The following is a 21,323-nucleotide window of genomic DNA, read 5'->3' on the forward strand; positions in this document are numbered from 1 at the left end:
CCCAGCAGTCTGGATTTGGGATGGGGAGATGAACCCCTCCCTTTCTTTCCTTGACTGTTCACATTAACTTTTCTTTATCCTCTGATGGAGTCAACCTCCTCTCTTCTCTCCTGTAGCCTCTGTTGCATGATTACCCTGGGCAAGCTGACTTCCATGGCAGTGAGTGGTTTTTTTACTAAGCTATAGCACTGAGAGAACTTATTGTAACCTGGTATTTGTAGAGGAAATGAGCTGCCCACATACACTCTTGCCTTACCACATTATGTAATCTTCAAGACTTCCAAACGCAAGAAAGACAGTGAAGAGTTCACTGGGACCCATAGCGCCAGTTTCAAAGCTGCCTTCTGAAGATCAGTGGGGAGTACATAATTAGCAACATTGTGCATTCAACAACAGGACCTGGGGCCGACTGCAGCATTGTTCTCCACACAGAGACCACATCTACCAACATCAAAGGAACACATTGGGAAAGGATGGCCAAAGTGAAAACATCATTAGAAATCGAAATTGACTCCCATTTTTAACACTTTTTACAAGCAGTTAAATATTCATCTGGTCTCTAATTTCAAAGTCAAGGAACATGTTTGATCATGAAAACCTGTATTTTAGTATCAATGGTTATACCTAAATATTCCAATTTTAATATTTTTTTGAAAATTTTATACACATTTATAATGTATTTTAATCGTATCCATCCCTACTCTCCACTCTGACTGCTCCCAGACATGCCCTCATCTCCCTTGCAGCTTCTTGGCACTGAATCCAATTAGAACTGCCCACATCCACATGGGGATGTGATCATGCATGGAACATGAGCAACCTATGGGAGGCCACACGCTTGAAGAAAACTGTCCCTCCCTCCCTCCCTCCCTCCCTCCCTCCCTCTCTCCTTCCCTCCCTGCCTCCCTCTCTCCTTCCCTCTCTCCTTCCCTCCCTCCCTCTGCAGTCATCAACTGGCATTAGCTCTTCAGCCAGGGGTAGCACCTCGCACTACTCTCTGGTTTGTGCTGGAATGTTGAATCTTCTGTAAATCTGGCAGGCAACCACAGCAACTGTGACTTCATGAGGACAATGGCCCTGACATGTCCAGAAGACGCCGACTGGAGTTATTCCTCTTCAAGACATCTCTAGGCCTTCTTACATCATTTTCCCTGAGCCCTTTGGGGTAGGAATGAAACAAATGTCCCTTTGGGGACTCAGTACTCCATAGCCCTTATTCTCTGCACTCTGAACTGTCTCTGCATTGACTACTACAGACAAAAGGCTGCTGGTGAGGGCTGAGAGCTGTGCTAATTGGTAGATCTAAAGGTTAATACTCAAAGGAGAGTTTGATTCTATGGCCCTCTAGCAAAACAGTAGTAATAGATTCTCTCCTAGGCCCTCTCCAGCCATGGGTGCTTAACTAAGTTTGCAGGACCAAGTGAGTTCCTGCCTACAGAGTGTGTCTTCTATCCAATCAGAAAATGTTTGGTTAGCCCATCCCGTAACAATCACATCAGTATGGCACCAATGAGCATATTTTGCTCTGCTGCTGGTCATTGTTGTAGCCCATGAAGTTCACAGCTGGGTAAGACTGCTGGTGACTTTTCTCTCCCAGCAGCCTGCATAGTACCTTCCAGCACTATAAAGCTAGCCAGGGGAGGAAGCTTCTAAGTCAGTACCTGCTTGATTTCTCCATGTCCTGTCACCAGTGCATGATAACTTCAGCAACAGGTCTTACCATCAGATTCTTTTGGGTGACAAAAAGCAATGTCAACGGCCTGTGTTGTTTGGGAGTCTTTTGTATCCCCATGAGCAATAATCTAAAAAGAAAAAACCTACACCTGGCACAAGAATTTTTGTTTAATAACTTGTAAGAGAAGTACTATCACTCTCCTCCATATAGGTTAACTACAAACCTGTGTGTGCATGTGCATGTGTGTGCATACATGAGAGAGAGAAAGAAGAGATTATAATGTAATTCCCATGTGGCTTTTCAGCATCCTTAACATTGGGTACTACTACCCACATCCCATCCTCTACCAAACTCACCCTGCATTATTTCCAACCTCCTTCATAGTACCTGTGTTCTACTATCTCCTCTCCTGTAAGATCATCACATACACACATCAACCATAGCTCCTTTCAAGTTTCCTGGCTTCTCCTTCTGCACACACTATGGAAACCAGTGTGGAGGGTCTTTGAAAAACTAGACATAGAACTACCATATGGCCCAGCCATGCCATTTCAGGCATATACTCAAAGGACTATGAAGTGGAAACTTAAGGGTTCTTTGGAGAGTCAATTGTGTTGGATGGTGATTTCCTGGAGCAAATAGGGGTTTTCCTGAAGTAGACACAGGTGAAAGACAAAGGAAGATTCATAAAGGAACATTTCACTGAAGCAGACACAGGAGAGAGGATGTTCTGCTAAAGCAAACATGTGAAAGGACACGTGATGAAGCATTCTTCACATCTATTGGTCTGTCTTACATTGGTAGTTGAGCTGCATTTGTCGGGACTCCACAGACTCCAGCTTATTGGATACCCATGCTGAGACAAGACCCATGCTGAGCGAGGCAATGTGGAGGACACATGATGTTTGAAGGGTATAAATAGAACTCCATGAAGTGATGGAGACTGAGCTTGGCCTCCTGGTACAGCTAGCTGTGCAACACTTGTAGGTCTCAGGTCTTCACTGATCTTTGCTTCTCTGAGAGAGGCACAGCTGAGAACTTCTGGTGTTCCTGTTGGTCCCTCCTGTTGACTCGAGCCAAGACTGAGGCCTAGCTGTCTCTGCTAAGCTGTGTCACTGCTGTTGCTACTATGACTCTATTGATGGTCTGCTGGTATATCCATAAATTGTTTGCAAGTGGATCAGGCTGCCGCTGTCTGCTGACCAAAGAACTGAATTGCAGATTTCCAGACAACACAGATGGGAGTTGCTCCAAAGAACCTTTTTAAACAGGTCCACTCCCCCCTTATCCTTTCTTTTCCACTACCTCTGGAGGGTGGTGGGCTACAAGGGAAGTTAAAGCATTGAAGGACCATCATAAAAATGAGATCTGAAACTAATTAAAGTTACAGGATTCTTTATCCACAGAAATACTTGTTTATCTGTTTGTTTCCATTCTACTTATAATAGCTAAAAAGTTACTACCTATACACAATGAAATTTTATTCAGCTATAAAGAAAAGCTAAATTATTTAATATGTGAATGAAAAAAATGACCAGTTCCTGTACAGATATAGTATCCAATCAGAGGAAATAGAGAATCCAGGCAGATCAACCAGACAAATGAGATCAAATAAATAATAAAAAGCTTTTTATTTAAAAAAGAAGGGGGATAAAGAGGAAGCCTTCATTGCCGAATTCTATTTAAAGAATGACTAGTACCAATTCTTCCTAAATTATTACCAAAAAAATTGAAGAAAGAAACTATTCCAAATACAATATATAAAGTTAGTATTATTCTGACATTAAAATCAAATGACAATGACTACAGGTTGCTATCCTTGATGACACAGATTTTTCAACCAAAAAAATTAACAAAATAGAAAATTAAACACACAAACAGGTTAAAATCATCATTATCAGTGGGGATTCATTCTAGAGATGCAAGGATGGTTCAAGAGTCAATGAATGTGATCCACTCAGTCAACAGGATAAAGACACACTACTGGTGGAAGGTAAACCAGTGTAGTCACCATGGAAACCAGTACAGCACTTCCTCAAGAAATGAAAAGTGGAGTTATCATGTGTTACTGTTCCTAAGAATAGATCTGAAGGAACCTAGATTAGCATAACACAAAGATGCTAGCACAGAAGTTATCCTAAATGCCAATAAGCAAAGGAGTACATTTTAAAATGTGACATCTAGATATATAGATAAAATGCAGTTCATTCAGCTGTAAGAAAAACAAAATTGTTTCATTTTTCAGAAAAATAGAATTATATTTTACAATTGTAATGTACAAAATAAGCCAGACTCAGAAAGACAAACTCTGCATGTTTTCCCTTGTATGTGCAATATATATTTAAATACATATGTAACTTGAAAGTAGAATGGGGAAATCTGTGGGAGGAAGAAGGGGTCAAAAAGGAGGGAGATGAGGAATAAGAAAGGGTAATGGGAGAGGAAGAAACATCATGTCTTTTTCAAATGTGCAACATTTGAAACATATAAGAGAGACGGAATAGGGAGAGAGAAACAGAATCAGAGAAAGAGACAGAGACAGAGACAGAGACAGAGACAGAGACAGAGACAGAGACAGAGGGAGCTGTTTAGGGATAAGTAAAGACCAGCTAGAGGAAGCCTGGCAATAGAGTACTGGAGTGCAAATAAACAAGAATTATTATACACATGTGTGATGCTTTCACAATTAATAATCACTAACTTTAAAAGTTGATAATTGGGAGCATTAGCAGGATGTTACCCGATGCCTAGTCTGAAGTCCTTATGGTAAAAAGAAGTCAATACTAACTCCTGGCTTCAAACGTCCTCTGACCTCCATTCACAATGCTATGTCTCTGTCTCTGTCTCTGTGTCTTTCTGAGCCTTGTTTCTCTCTCTCTCTCTCTCTCTCTCTCTCTCTCTCTCTCTCTCTCTCCATATATATATATACATATATATATATATCTTTCACACATTAAATAAATAAATGTAATAAGGTTTTTTTTGAGAGTCTTCTGTAGCTTTATTCACCATTTATATACCCAAGTCTCCAGGTAGAAAATAACTGGGAAGCACAGTGGGAAACCCTGGCTCGTGACTACCTGGCTTGTGACTTCGGTGACAAAAGACCAACTACGTGACCTGAATTAATTAGGGAGAAATCCGAGAAGACCAGCCTAAATCTCAAGGATAAAGGCTGAGGAAGCAAAAGGCAGAAGTAAATTGACCACCACCCAGGTGTGGTCCAGGTGTGTCAGTTCCACCTGCATCAGCCGGGCTCAGCAGAGGTCATGCAGTGGAGACACCGGGTGTTCACTACTTGGTCTTTTCTTCCTGTGCCGTAAATACATGGGAGAGGCCTCTGTCCAACAATCCCATGACTTTTACTGTGGCCATGCAGTTACAAAGTGGTTCACTACAATGGTTAATCTCCCCCGTTATTCTTTTATAAAAGACCATTAGGTGGAAGTAGTGGTCTGAGAGAGATCAGACATGCCTCACAGAGTGCCCAGCTCGGCCATGGCAAGCCACTCTTGCAGTTAGGACTGCACCCCAATGACTAGGAATGAACTTATGCTGTAACACACCGTTTTGGGCTATAGGTGTGTGTTTATTGGGGGAGAAACTGGGCAGAGGAGCATTTGACCGGCCCGTACATTTCAACGGGGTGTAGCCACCTCTGTCTTAGGATCGACCTCTCGAACCCCAGCCTTATCTGTCATAGGACCACCTTGTCGCCCTCAAGGCTCCATGTCTAGTTTGGTCAAGGGTCAGAGGAAGTTGCCCGTCACTGAGAATAGCTACATCAGGTCATCTTCTCATTCCTCTTACTTGAGCCCAGGAGCGAAAGAGCAGGGGCCAGATGGCATTAATTTAAGAGATTGTGGAAGTTGAGCCTCTCCCGATAAGTAGTGGGCACCTCATCTGGTTCCCCTCAGCTGCTACCACCAAGGGCCGTAGTCAAGCCACTCCTATAATAAAATTTAGAATTCCCAATTGTTAGCAACTACTCCAGAAAGTTCACCCACTGTGCTTGCCTAACAATAGATTGGGGGAAGATAACTCTAGACACTGCAGACACAATGACTGCAGTAGTAATGGCTGCTACAATAGCAGCGAAAGTGCCAAGGTCTTTCCCAGGACAGTTCAGGATCGGTCATTCTTCTCTGGAACAACCAGCAGGCAATGGAACCATTTCTGAGATCTGCACAACCAGGGCAGAGTTCCCCAGTCCACAGCAGCTTCACGCAGATGGCATTCCTGTGAAGCTATAGACTGTAAAATGACAACACCAGTTAAGGCAGCAAGAGTCACCAGGGAAATGAGGGGGACAGGAGTAACAGCTGGAGTCCAGTCTTCTCCAGCAAGCAGCAGTGCACAGAGGGTCAGAGCGAAGGCCGCGATGGGACGGGACACAATGACTGCAGCAACGCCAGAAATTCTGTAATGACAAAAGATGAGGGGGGATCTTCCATCTTCCTCTCAGCGTACAGGAATGACTTCAGGGACCTGAACCAGGAGAGTTGAATCTTCATGCTCCCAGGATCAGCAAGTCTCACCAGCTACTCAGGCAGCTGGCACACTCCTGTAGCATCCTGTAGAAAAAACACAAACATTCCCTCTTCCCCATATAAAATACCTGGACAGGATCATGCCAATATATGGATCTTTCTATTTCACCTAGGCAGAAGTATGCCTAGTTGTAGGGTGCCATAAACTCAGAGTGTTCCTTGGCATACAAATTTTAAAATTGAAATAAAAGGAGCATATTTTAGCATACAGGGATAACTCCCCTTTTTTATTTATTGAAATATTGTTAAAATATTATTTATTAAGATAAGTCCTTGAGGATTAAATTGAGGACACTGAGCACTTGTATTTATAAATTGACTTTTATACCAAATTATTGTCTCCAGCATTATTGTTTTGGATATATAAAGAATGAGATTTTTTGACTAACTGTTCCTATGTAAGGCCTATAATCTGCCTGGTATCATTGTCCTCCCTTGCTAAGGGGTCCAGGCAATCCAGTTTGAATTCTTAAATGGCCTATAAAGGAACAGTACTTAGTGCTCTTAACCACTAAGCCATCTCTCCAGTCCCTCACCAACTTTATTTACTTAAACATAAGCATTAATTAGAAATGCCAAATCCTGTAAATATTGTCCATATTCAGTCATACTAGAAATCCCTGAGCTGGCAGGGTGAGGCTGGGAGTTGAAAGTAAGCAAATGAAATCTTCCTCTTTTTATGAGGGTGTGTTATCAACTCCATTACCATTTTCAAGGAGCTGGGTCTATGGTTTTGTTTAGTTGTCTGAGCCAGAGCACTGAAAGGACAGTGAGTTGTCGGACAATTCACACTGAAATCATCACTCACTGATTTCAAGTAGAAAGCCTGCCTCTAATAAAGCATTAAGTAATTGTAAAATTTGAGGGCTAGTAGTATCTAAAAAAAAAAAAAGAAAGAAAACTATTTAATCAATTGTAAAGCACAAGCTACACATTGGCTATCAGTGTATGAATTGAAAGCTTGATTTTTTAACATTTTAAAAACAGTGGCTACAGCACATAATTTAATAGTCTGTGTTAGATGAACCACCTATAAATACAGTAAGCACATTTTCTATGGGTTGCATGCACAAATGTACAGGAAATACAAAAGCATGCAAAGAGTAAAATTATCAATTTTGCATGTAATAGGCCAAATATCAGTATTTTGTAATAACCAATTTGATTGTTGTTTGGAATAAAATATGTTTCACCAGGTTTCTTTTTAAAATACTTCCATGACTCTAGCCTACAATTCTGTATTAACAAAACTGAAGCTTTATCTCCAATGAGGATAACAAAGACTTAAATCCTCTGGTAAGGTGAGGTACTTAGCCAATTAACATATCCTTAGAAGCTTAAAATTAGTTTCAAATATTCTTTTCTGGAGTAGTGTAACAGCTACTCCCCAAATATTAAAGCTCATTTTGAGAGCAAATATTTGTAGTAAAAATTTCCATATACACTGAAAGATTCAAAGTTCTAACTTCTTACATTGAAGAAGCAACAAAATTACATAATAAGGTTATTAGCCATTCTTTTGTAAAAATTTTTAATGATATCACTTCATGGGCTCTCTAAAATTATAAGCAAGCTCACAAAATGAAAACTTACAATCGCCAGGACGTAAACAAACTGCATAAAAACAATCCTCTAAATCTGTCTTGAAATGGCGGTTGAAGTAAGCAAACAGGCTGTAATGCTCCCACAAGTTCTAAAACCTCATCAATCCTTCGTAAATCTTGTAACAATCTCTACCTGTTTGATTTTTTTCTCAATTATAAATAAGTTTGAGTTAGTCAATGAAACACTGGCAATCCTTAATCACAATCCTTAAATTCTCCTTGTAACACCAGAGCACAAGCACAAGGTCACCTGAGTTCTGAGTACGTGACTAGGCAGCTGTCCTTGGGGCAGTGGAATTAGCATTAAAATACAGATAACTTCAGGGCAAACCACAACTTTGGAAAGCAAAACTCAATCTCTAACAATCTAGTCTCCAAAATCCAGTTTCCAAAACACCGAGTCTATCCTTCATGCTACAAAGTTTGACTGCCAATTCCTACATATGAACACACAATGGTGCGGTCTCCAATACCTCAACAAAGAGACATTGCCCTAAATTCTTTTAGAAGCCAGGTTTCTAGAATAAGAGTTCGATAAAAATATTATCTCAATTTAGACCTGTTTCCCTAGGTTGGCTCATGCCACATGTTGTCTAGAATGACTCCATCTAAATTACCAGCTTTATGTCAACTTTGTTACCAATATTACACCTTTTTAACCATATCCAATAACGTAAAAGCCAATAGTCCATAACCAAGGCATGTAGAGCATATTTATACATTTAAAACCAATCAGAAACAAAATTGAAGTGGCTACACATATCTTTAATATTTAGACCAAGCACCATTTTTACTTTTTCTAGCTGTAATATTAAGAGAAGCACCTTGTCACCTGCTAAGTCAAATAATAAGTCAGGGATTTTTCTAAAAGAAACAACCATCCGCTCCCTTAACATAGAAGCTGAGGAGCTGTTGGCGACTTTAAGATCAGCTCATGTAGACGCTCATCCCCGGGCAGCTTCTCCAGCTGACCTATGCTCCTAGCTATAGGTGCAGGGCTCTAAAGGCCGATTGAAACTGCTTTTTATTCATTTGTTCCTTTTTGAAACGAGTTAAAACCAAATCAAGATGTGAACGATTGACAGATAAAGTTTTTACCATTTTTTCTTTTGAACATGAAACATAAAACATTTAAACAACGAGAAACAAAAACCACAGACATAAACTGACAGACATGGACAGCTTGGTGCACCAAGGACAGACAATAGACATAAAGGGAAAAAACTAGATGGTGTCCCACCGAAGGGACCCACATATCCTACCTATGGAACCCAGAACCAGAAATAAGCATTTCTCCAATAGGAGCCAGCAGAGAGGCAGGACGTCTCCGGCTTTCCCTCTGTTCCTAGGAGAGCTCTGAAAAGGTTTTTCTCTTTCTCCAAAGCATCTGCAGAGAGTCCAGGAGGACTGTTTTTCCCAAACCCATTCTCTCTCATGTCTAGGGTGTAAACTATCTCTAGTTAGGGTCCAAAGACTAAAATATAACTCTAACAGAACGCATATGCAAAAACACTTTACCATTACCTTGTCCCTTTTTTATGACAAGTTTTACTCAGGCTAGCCCAAATCATCCATGCCTTTTCTGGCCCATCTTACCCCAATCTGTCCCTTCTCCTATGCCGGCCGGGCTCTAGGGATGTCCCGTAGGTGGTACCCCTTTCTTCTCCGATCTCGGTGGGACCTCCATTTGTCGGCGCCACCACCGACACGGTACCGAGAATCGGGCGAAAGCCTACGGGATGAAAGAAACACACACACACACACACACACACACACACACACAGGTTATCGTGTCAAGCCAGGAGACAAGGAGAGGAAGAGAGAGAGAGAGAGAGAGAGAGAGAGAGAGAGAGAGAGAGAGAGAGGACGAGTGAGAGAGCGGAAGGAAGAGTGAGGAAGAAGAGTGAGACTGTAATAAGGTTTTTTTAACAGTAAGACCAATCCTCAATAAATGCAGGAAAAGCATTTGATTGAATTCATTTTCCCTTATGACTAAAATGCTGAACAAATTAGGTCTAGAGGGTGCACTCATCAACACGATAAAGCTGTGTGTGATAGTGTAGAATCAACATTTGAGCGGATAGGCCAGAGCTGACAGCTTCCTCCTGAAAATCTAGAACATGACTGTTACCCATTCCCATTATTTAAACTCAACCCTGTACTGGAAGGACTAGCCATAGCAATGAGTCAAGAGAAAGAAAGAAAGAAAGAAAGAAAGAAAGAAAGAAAGAAAGAAAGAAAGAAAGAGAGAGAGAGAGACAAGGGGTAGGGGTGAGAAAAGAAAGCATAACAAACATGGAAGTCATATTAAAACTGTTTGCCCATGATACACTCTTATATGTAGGAAGATCCAAACTCCCCATCAAAAACCCATTAGAATTAATAAAGCAAGTCATCAAAATTAGTAGCATTGCTACACACCAGTAGCAAATTGTTCAAACTAGAACTGAAGGATGCCAGCCCATTTGCAACAGATACAGATGCTAACATTAAATTCCTAAGAACAGTTTTAGATAAAATATCTCTACAATGAAGACTAAAACGTGGGTGAAAGAAACAGAGGAATCTGGAGAAAACTGAAACACATCTCATGTTGATGTGCCGGAAGAATCAATATTGTTGAAAATGTCTGTAATACCAAAAATATTTACAGAGCCAATGAAATTCCTATCAAAACACTAGAAATCTTAGTTTTTCATTCAACCATCTATCTGTACAGAACTAGGAGGCATCTGACTCCAAAACTTACTACAGAGCTGTGGCCATTAGACCACTGGACTGGCATAAATGCAGATGGACAAATCAATAGGACAGACCAGAGAGGCCAGAAACCAACCTACATATCTACAACCAGCTTGTCGATAAGAAAGGTGCTAAAAAACCACAGTGAAGAATGAACAGTCTTTTCAATAAATACAGCAGCATGCATGGCTTCCCTCTTGTTGTTAGGTCCACTCAAACAGCTGTTCATTACCGCAGACAAGTGAGGGCCACTGACTGCACCTTCACTGATGCTTCGCCATGCTGGTCATTGTTATGGTCTCTAAGTACGACAGCTGGTGTGTTTAATCACTTCCCTTCTGCTACAGCATGGTTGGTCAATATAGACTGAGAGAAGAGATGAATAACAAATGCCATGAAGGCTGTTTGACAAAGCCTCAAGGAGCCAGGTTATTTTACACTCACCTAAAATTCTACACAGTATACAGAAGATATATAAGCTGCTTTCCCCCGAGGACTATAGGCTAACAAAAAAAAAGAAAAGAAAAACCTGAGTATCAGGCATAAGAATAGGTTGGTCAGTGTAGCCAAGTGACTCCCAGAACAATGGAGATTATCGTGCAGCCCTTGAATTCCTCTCAGAGGTTGCAGGTAGAGCCCTATGGCTGAAAATGAGGCACAGTTGGGACACAGGACTTGAACACACTTACTTCAGTCTAGCCTCTGTGGTACCAGAAAATAAAATTTTTGTTTTTAATAAAGTGTATAGGCTGATTTTTTTTCTAGATTGTTCCATTAACTGGCTACCCAATAATGCAATTACACTGAGTAGTATGTGAAATATTGCTATATTCCCTTACCAGAGCAATATGAGACAGGTTCAAAGTCCAAAAGATAGTTCTAGAAAAAAAGCATAGCAAAATGTTTCAGGATCCAATGCAAGGGCAACCTTACTGTAATAACAATCATTATTCCTTAAGGTTATAAAAATATTCTTCAGACAAACAGCCTCTAGAAATTTTTCTTTCTTTCTTTTCTTGTTTTGTTTTGTTATGAGGAAAGATTCCTTTCATGTAGCCAAGGCTGTCCTTGAACTTCTGATCCTCCTTCCTCTACCTCCTAAGTGATGGGAAAACAAGCATGTACTACCATGCCCAGCTAGAAAATTCATTTCTTATTCATAAGTTGTGTAGGCAGTCTGTTCACTCAGCCACTGCCTTAGGACTCTCCAGGATGGAGGGCAGGAGACAAAAGAATCACCTGTGTTGGTTTCCAGTGGGAAGAAGGGGTCTACTCTCCTGCAAATACACACCTTTGTCAGTGAGAGCCACAGAAAGGTCTGAAGGCAAGGCCTGAAGCAGTAAGCCAAGGGCACAGATCTGCCAATGAGCAGATCAAGCTGCCACATGAAAACCACACTTCTGCCACTTGCAGAAGAGCTGGTGCAAGTTCTTGGGCCTTCGCCTTACCATCCCTGCTGTGAGATGGCTTTGCCAAGCTGCCCTGCCAGCAGTCACTTACCCTGCCAGCAGTTGGAAAAGAAAAGGGGTGGAGATGGATGAAGCAAAGAAGTGCAGACCGACAGGAGCCGGATGTAGATCCCTCCTGAGAGACACAGCCAGAATACAGCAAATACAGAGGCAAATGCCAGCAGCAAACCACTGAACTGAGAATAGGACCCCCGTTGAAGGAATCAGAGAAAGAACTGGAAGAGCTTGAAGGGGCTCGAGACCCCATATGTACAACAATGCCAAGCAACCAGAGCTTCCAGGGACTAAGCCACTACCTAAAGACTATACATGGACTGACCCTGGACTCTGACCTCATAGGTAGCAATGAATATCCTAGTAAGAGCACCAGTGGAAGGGGAAGCCCTGGGTCCTGCTAAGACTGAACCCCCAGTGAACTAGACTGGTGGGGGGAGGGTGGCAATGGGGGGAGGGTTGGGAGGGGAACACCCATAAGGAAGGGGAAGGGGGAGGAGGATGTTTGCCCGGATACCGGGAAAGGGAATAACACTCAAAATGTATATAAGAAATACTCAAGTTAATAAAAAATAAATAAATAAATAAAATGTAAAAAAAAAAGAAAGAAAGAAAAGGGGTGGAGAGTGTTTTCTCCCATCCTGTCCTGACTGTGATCTTGTTAATGTCTTACTAGAAGCAAGCTGGAAGATTAAATACCTTCACTAATTTTTTTCAGCCAGAATTTGAGACAAAATGCCCACTTCCAAGAGATTCAGAAAGGCCAATGGAAAGACATTTAGCATTTAGAAACAAATAGACTGGCATTTGTCTTCCTGTCAAACATGCTCAAGTAAAGTGCTAATGCCCAGTGTCCCAGAATAAGTCTAATTTGGAGATGAACTCTTTGAAAGGAGGGCTGGGTTAAAATGAGTTCTCTGGTGGACCAATCCAATATGAGTGTAGTCATAAAGATGAGATTAAGACACATAAAATGTAGCTGGGAATGTAACAAACGGGTCAGGCACATGCCTCGCATTGAGGAGGCACTAGACTCAATCACCAATACCAAAGAGAGAGAGATAGAGACAGAGACATGGAGACTAGAAGAAAGAAGACAGAAGGAAACCACCATCTCCAAGAGAAAAAAGGAAGCCTCAGAAGAAACTAATCCTGCTGACACTTCAGTCTTTACCCTTTGGGCTCCAAAGCTAGGCGAATATAAATTTCTGTTGATTCAGTCAGTTGTCCTGTGGTCCTCTCTTGTGATAGCCCTAGCTGATTAATCGTGAGCCAACAGATTAAAGAAACGAAGCCAAGCTCTGACCTTAAGCCGAGTCTGCAGCATCCTTCCTCCTCCCTGACCTCCCCCACATCATTCCAAATACACATGTGGCTTCACACCCACTCGGTCTACAAGAGCCCTCCCAGGGCTGGTTCCAGCCATCAGCATGTAGGAGCACCACACTGACGGGACTGCTTCTCTTGCTGAAGACCAAGAGGCTTCACTCATCTCCACCTCTGAGTTCCAGACTTGCTGCCTGTGTTGTCCTGATTAGCCTTCCTAAGCTGGCCCAGGTCACAGCACAGAGATCCTGCCACACGCCCACAGCCAAGGATAACTTCATTTGAGTAATGTCCAACAACTCCATTCTCCAATCCGGCACCCAGAACATGGAAAAGCAGTGTCGTGAGCAATCTAAGAGGCAAGAAAACGTTTTGCATCATAAGAAGCACAGCTCTTTTTTTTTTGTAGATGCATAGATGATCATAGAGGTCATGTGACATCACTGAGGAATGGAACAAGCAATGACAACATTCAACTAAGGCGTTTAACTTAAAATCAACGTAATAGAAGCTCATGTGTTGGAAGAGTTAATATTGCAAAAATGGCTATTCTGCCCAAGCCAATCCACATATTCAATGGAATACTCACGAAACCCCAATATCATTTTCCACAGGTATAGAAACAAGCAACCTTTTTTAAATTTTATTTATTTTATGTATATGTGAATACACTATGGCTGTCTTCAGATGCACCAGAAGAGGGCATCCGATTCCATTTCAGATGTTGTGAGCCACCATGTGGTCGCTGGGAACTCAGAACCTCTGGAAGAGCAGTCAGTCCTCTTAACAACTGAGCCATCTCTCCAGCCCAGAAACAAGCAATCTTAAACTCCACGTGGAAACACAAAAGATCCCAAATATCCAAAGCAATCCTGACCAAAAGGAGGAGCATAATCTGACTTCAAGTTACGTTATAGAACCACAGCCATAAGAATAGCATGGTATTGGTATAAGAACAATCAGTATAGGGCTCCGCCAAACAAGCAGAATGGAAGACTCAGAAATGATGTCAGTAGCTATAACTACCCAACCGTTCTACAAGAATGCCAAAAACATACACTAACAAAAGCCAGCACTTCTTAGCAAATGGTGCTGGGAAAACTGGATATCTATGTGTAAGAAAACAAAGCTTCTTGCTTTTCAAAGGCTCCCAAAATAACATGTTGATAATGTATATAATCAACACAATAGAATTTGTTTGTTGGGTTCTCCCTCTCTGCTACATGGTTCCAATCTTTTGGTCTTCTTATTGGTTGTAGGTATGTCTTATTTGTCAGAGGAATTTCTTAACCTTATATATTCTTATACTTGAACGTTTAAATATAATGTGCTTTTGTGCTATTTTCAGAAAAGTGGAGTAGCTATAGACATACTTTTTGCAAATCTTCAAGACTCCTTCAGAAGGAAAGTTGTAGATAAAGAACAGAGAGCCTTTAAAAATTGAAATGGCTCCCTTTTTTTAACCTAATACAGGTATGGTTGTGGCCTATTTAAAACAGGAAGCTCAGGGGGAGGGCAAGGCCCTAGCAAGAACTGTATGTGAGCAAATGTAGTTTAAAGTAACATCCTGCACAGCTGAACTTGTCTCGTGTCACCTATGATCCAGAGGTAAGAATGCCTTGCTGGAGAAGCTGAGATGGGTTCTTATTGATAAAGACTTTCCCCAGGGAGAAGAAAAACAGGTGTCCGGCTTGTCATGGTTCTTATAAAGATAATTCAGTACAGGTGGTTTGGTGCATTTTAAAAATATTTTTGCATAAACTGATCACCAATATCTGTTTATCAGCAGATTGGCTATAATGTTGTACCTAAGAATTTGATTTTCTAAATAAAGAGAAAATGACACCTTGAAAAACAGAATTTTTATTTTTCTCTTAAGACAGGCCTGGGGTACAGGTGGCTATTTACAAACTTTCTTCAGTTAATTGGATTTCTTAACATGAAATAGTATTTTCAAAACTAATTAAATTGTGTTCTAATGAATATTTAAGACCAAAATATGTTATCTTTGCTGTACAGTATATAGATTTTTAAATCATCCATAAAAGTAATTATATTTTTTTACGTTCTCAAAAAGTATTATGCTATTACTGCTTCTAAGTGGGTCGTTTGCTTCCTCACAGGCCATGATTGAAGAAGCCATCACCAGAGCGGAAGCTTTCTCGGTTATGTACACACCCTTTGCCACAAAAATAAGGGCTGATAAAATAGAAAAGGTGAAAGAGGTGTTCACGAAAACTCACCCTGCCTATGTGGAGTGCATCTACACAGGTAAGTTCATCCTCCTTGCACATGCACGCTGCTGATGTTGTGGTGCCCATGGCAACCAACGCAGTGTGCTCCATGTTTTGCCGGTTGTTTGTACTTACAGGAGTAAGCTTTAATCTAAAGAGTTCAAATGTGAACTTATTTTTAAGACTTTAAGTAGAGCCAGCTCTCGTTTCAACACAATGTGCCTTGTGTGCTCACAATTTTAGGCTTTTTAAGGAATAAATCTAGAAACTCTTAAGGTTTTAAGAGAAAAAAATAGTAAAAGCCTGTGATGAAAAGCTAAGCTACCTCCCCACCTCCGGTGCCCCTCTGTACTCCTAGAAGTTAGTGTTTTCCTAAAGACAGATTTTTCCCCCAATGCCTGCTGCTTGCATTTCTTGTCCACCATCCTCTCACTCCGCGGCCTCTTCCCTACCCTACCCCCACCCGCTAGGTAACCAAGAGCACTGCTTTAGTCACTCTTCTTAAGAGAGGAAGAGGTTTACTTTGGCTCACAGTTTAACCGAGGAAGTCCAGCATGACAGGGAATGAGCGGTGGGAGGAGTCTTTGCGGCTGCCATGTACGGCCACCTAAGAAAGCCAGATGCAGTCTCAGGGCCCTTCTTTCCCCCCAGGTTCTCACGTCTCCAGCTAGACTCCACCTCCTAAAAGTTTCAAAGCCTCCCTCAAAATAGCACCACCAGACGGAAACCGTGTTCAAACGCATACTCCTGTGGAGCATGGCTCCCTTCCCAACCCCAGAAGCACAGAGAACACAATACAGGGCATTCCCCCACCCCACCCCCACCCCCACCCCCACCCCCACCCCCACCCCCACCCCCACCCCCACCCCCACCTCCACCCCCTTTGTCTCCTCCCCCTCTCCTCCTCCTCTCCCCTCCTCTTCCTTCCTCCTCTTCCTCCTCCTTCTTCTTCTTCTCGTAAAGGTCTCTTGTTTTTGTACACTCATTCCAAAATATTTTCCCTACTCTTGCGTACCAAGTGTTTTGAAGTAAAAGAAGTTTTGCATGCACACGCTAGACACAAAAGTGCTGAACGAGGACCCCAAGATGAGGCAAGGGCTCCAAAGGCGTGCATCTGCTGTCCCAGGCTCAGTGTAAGAATCTTTGTTCTTTCCTCTCCCTGGGGCTTAGCCATTGATTTATGAGATTAATAACAAGTCTATTATTGATCACTTCTCAAGAATCGGCACTCTACATTTGTTCTCTTGTTGTTCCCATAATTTATGAGGAAAGATGATCTACATTAGAAAACAAAACAGTAACAAGAAAAGACAAAGAGTCCTCTGAAGACGTCTGTCTTGCCAGACTGCTGACAGCAGGCCTCAGATGTGAGCCCAGTCCTGTCCCTGGAGCTGCATGCTTCCACAAATTCCTGGTTTTTATCCATGGGCCTCTGGTACTTCAGAGGAAAGATAATAATTCCAACTATTGACAGCTGAATCATAAATCCCCAAAGACCTGGGGGCACTTGAGGATAAAAGACAGCAACTAAATGCAGAATCCATGCTAAGATGAAGGTTGGTCCTGGTTTGGTGAGTTTGAGCACTCTCTTAAGCATTCAACAAAGGGCCAAAGAAAACGGCTCTACAGGAAAAAGCGCTCACCACAGGATTCTGACAGCCTGACTTCCAAGTCTCCAGAAACCAGAGAAAAGCTGGACATACACATGGCAGGTGTCTAGCACTGCAGCATGCCTGTGATGAGATCTGAGCTCCCAAGCCAGCCAGCCTGGACAGCTGAGCACAGCATCCGACAGAAGGGCCTCTGCCTCAAACAAGGTGGTATGATATTTAAGACTGACCCCCATGATTGCCGTCAGATAGTCATTCACACATGTGCTGTGACACATGTGTGCCTCACACACAAGCATACACACACATACTCAAGAAAGAGTAAGACACAGAAGAAAGAGCACCGTTTACGTACAACACAGTTAATATTTCTCAGAACTTAGACTTGTTGCTTACTATCATTTTTTATTTTTCCATTGTATTTCAAGGACTTTCTTTTTATGGGTGGGGTCAGTAACAGCACATGAACATCACGCCTACTTATGATCATGGAAAACTGAGTCCAGTTGACTGCTTTCCTTCTGTTGTCATGAAAACAGCGAGGGATTCTTTGGGATCGTTAACTTGCCAATTTCCTCTTCTGGTGGAATTAGTTTAGTTATACCTTACATACTTCCCAGAGAAGTCACCACGATTAATTAATACTTAGGAAGCATCATTGCCACCAAGGGTCTAAAAACAATAATAACATTAGTGAGTCATGCTCATGTCTCCTGTAACTCCATCAAACCTGTTATCAAGATGAATTATGATCCGTCGGCAAGACAATGCATGCTAAAGGATCCTACACTTTCCAAGAGAAGATAATTACACATCACTAATGATTGTTTCTATTATTTCTGAATTACTAATTGCTAGCATATGACAGTGTGCTATGAGAACCTACATGGAGATAAAGCATGTCGAGAGGCTCTGAGGTAGGGGAAGCATCGTAGAATTTAAATTGGGGGGTTGGGGGAGGGGCTACCAAAGATCTTTGACTCTGTGGAAGCTGTGCTTGGAGCAGTTGAGATGGCTGTTTGGTTGTTTGCCTCTGAGACAAAAAATAAAAGGACTTTTCCCGCTAGCTGTGATAAGGGTGAGGTCATTATTAGTAGCCTAATATTAGGGGTAATGCAGTTGTGAGGCGAGTGTGGATACACGGCATGGAAGAAGAAGGGTCCTTCAACACTGAGACACTTCCCAGGAGGTGCAGAACAGCTGCTGGAATAAGTCTCAGGACCACATGTAGCCATCCAAGAAGTCACTGTGTTTGCTTGGCATGTTCCCCAACCTAGCATTTCAGACAGGCTCTCCCTGTCTACCCCTGGCAGTTCTGTAGCTGGCCTGACACTTGCAGCAATCATCCTGCCTTTGTTTCCCAAGTGCTGAGGTGAAGGGTGTGCTACTAGGACCAGCCATAGATAGAACAAAAGAAGCCACTCCCTTACTGGCCATTGGTTTGCTCTCTTATCTCAACAGACATTTGCGCACCAGCTATTGTGAAATAATATGAATTGCACCTATCCCTGTCTAGCTTCAAATGAATGAGACTCTGTGATTTATTTATTAGGCTTTGCTCAATTACTGGGGAATGACCCTTAATCTAATTCTCTAATGCTAGACTGGCTACTTCCCCAGCTATGCTCCTGAAGTACTTGTTGTTTGAGTCTTCCTGGGTTATTTCTGCTCCAGAAGTCTGGAGTCCTGGGGAGACATTTCATTCTGGTATGTGCTGTTGGTCCACCATGACTAATGAAGACCTCTTGTTCTCGCCATCTTCTCCTGCTCAACACTCCTATTTAACTGTCTATCCATCATCTATCTAGCTATCATCTATCTCTTTTTCCTCATGGTCCCTACCTGTCAACCCCCAGCCCAGTAACTCAAACACTGCCTCTTTTTTCTCCCCAGTAATTGTAGTTGTAGTCATTTTTATGTAACCAGTGGTTTTTAACTGAGGAGTAAGGTTTGCCCAACAAAGGCTGGTGTACATGAGGATTTGTTCATCTTGGGGCAGCCAGATCTTGGGATACAGAATTGAACAGCACCAGACAAACCCCCAACAGGCTATCACTGCACAGTCACATGCAGATAAATGACAACAAACGTTAGATCTACAGTCTAGAAAGCTGTGCTCAAGTCCTCTCTCACCCAGTTCTGATGCCTGAAAAACCTTCCTCCATGTGCAGTCAATACTTTTTTCAGAAACATTCAACATGGTCGTGTGTTCCTCTCTTCTTTTACCACTACTTCTGTGTGTGTGTGTGTGTGTGTGTGAGAGAGAGAGAGAGAGAGAGAGAGAGAGAGTGTGTGTACAGTGTGAAAGTATGTGTATTTGAGCATTTACCTGTATAGAGATGTGTGCAAATGTGTATTCATTTGGGGGAAGGGGTGTAGAACAGAAGTCAACCTCAGGAGCCAGCCACCTTCTTTTGAGAGTCTCACCAAACAGACAAAGGTGGATGGTCAGTGTGTCCCATAGATCCTGCTGTCGCTTCCTCCCCAAAGCTGGGATTACAAGTGACGATCACCTGGCCTGGCTTTTTAGATGGGATGGAACTCAGATCCTCATATATGCACAGCATACACTTTACCCATTACCTCCTTTTTAATATCGGTTTACTATAAACCAGGTCATGTGGCAGGACCTTGAGAGTCTCAGAAGAAGTGGGTATCTAGCAAAGCTTGGCAACAGAAGCAGTTGTTATTATTAAAACTTGGAGACTAGCACACTGGATTCAGCTCATGGAGGCTGGCAGACAGATCCCCACCTCGGAAACTCTGCCCAGCTCTGGGTCACCTTCATGGAGCCTATCTGGGACAGAGTGCCTTCCTCCCTGGTCACAGCAGCGCAGCAAGCCCAGCTGCAGTTGGCAGAGGTGACCATAAGCAGGAAGGTCCCCAACCACCAGCGTGTTTGCTCCAACCAGTCTTCTTCGTAAGATATTTCTATGATAAAAACAGAGGCACAGGAAGGAAGGTATAAAAGTAATTCAATCTGAAATAATTTTGAAATTTAGTGGAGGTTTAAATTTTTCCTAAATGAAGCAATTCAGTTCATGAGAAGACTCACTCGCCTTTTGTGGAAGATGTTAATATTTCTCTGCTCATTCGTTCTGTTATCGCTCTTGTTTTGGGAGTTGTTTGGTTTTGTTTTGTTTTTTCAAGATAGGGTTGCTCTGTGTAACAGCCCTGGGTGGCCTAGAACTTACTCTGTAGGCCAGTTTAGCCTTGAACTCTTAGAGATCTACTGCCTCTACCTCCGCAGTACTAGAATTAAAGGAGTGGCTCACCACGCCCAGCTTCCTCTGATCATTTCTATTGGACTGATGAGAGTTAGCTTTGAAGGATATCCAGACTCCAGCGTGTTTCAAAATTCAGAGTGCATCCCTTTTTAGTTTGGACCCACCAAAATCTTCAAGCCACATTATAATAGAGCCTCACTGTACTGTGTTTCATGGAGGAAAAATTACTGATTTTATAGCATAGCTATCCATTTTTCTTATTTAAAGAAACATCCAGTTTGATTCATGCGGTGTAGTCGGGGTATATAAAACAAATAATAATTCACCAGCCCTGGAATTATTATGCTCTCATTTATAAAGATTTTGCTTGTGATTTTTATTCATATATTCCAATAAAATAATACAATTCCATGCAGTTCTTATTCTTGCATGGCTGTATTTTAATAATAATAAAGTAATACAATAAGCATACCCTGTCTCCTTTTGATGAAAATATCAAGATTTATTTGCTAAATAAATAAATATTCAGTAATGGATCTGTGCTTAGCCATGTTTAATAGAAAAGTTTCCTGGATCAGATATCAATTACTTTAACATTTAAGTGGATAGAGTCATATTTTGTCTTTCTTGGGCTCTGTAACTCCCAGGAGTAAATATGTATGTTCAGGGAAATAATATATTGTTTTTTAATAGACCTTTAAAAATTGCTCCTCACTGGAATTTATGTTTGCTTTTGCACAGCCATCATTTACCAGGAAGGATAATATATTCCTATTTTCTCTAAAACATAAAGTCAAAATTCCTCATTTTTTTCATTCCTTTCTTAAATCATATAATTTTATCATGATCAAGAGTTTTCCATACCAGAATGTCTTCTTCTTTGTAACCAGCT

The 21,323-nt window shown here is 41.8% G+C and overlaps 1 protein-coding gene across 10 annotated transcripts in view; it reads left to right on the forward strand.

Annotated features, from left to right (window-relative positions):
* Spata16 (spermatogenesis associated 16) overlaps positions 1 to 21,323 on the forward strand; it is a 380,391-nt gene that overhangs the window by 247,768 nt on the left and 111,300 nt on the right. For all 10 annotated transcript variants that reach the window (XM_039103604.2, XM_063282699.1, XM_039103603.2 and 7 more), the window contains one exon: positions 15,484 to 15,631. In XM_039103604.2, the coding sequence (XP_038959532.1) occupies positions 15,484 to 15,631 (148 nt within the window). The remainder of the gene's footprint in view (positions 1 to 15,483; positions 15,632 to 21,323) is intronic.

Source organism: Rattus norvegicus, chromosome 2 (assembly GCF_036323735.1).
Source record: "Rattus norvegicus strain BN/NHsdMcwi chromosome 2, GRCr8, whole genome shotgun sequence".
Lineage (NCBI taxonomy): Eukaryota > Metazoa > Chordata > Mammalia > Rodentia > Muridae > Rattus > Rattus norvegicus.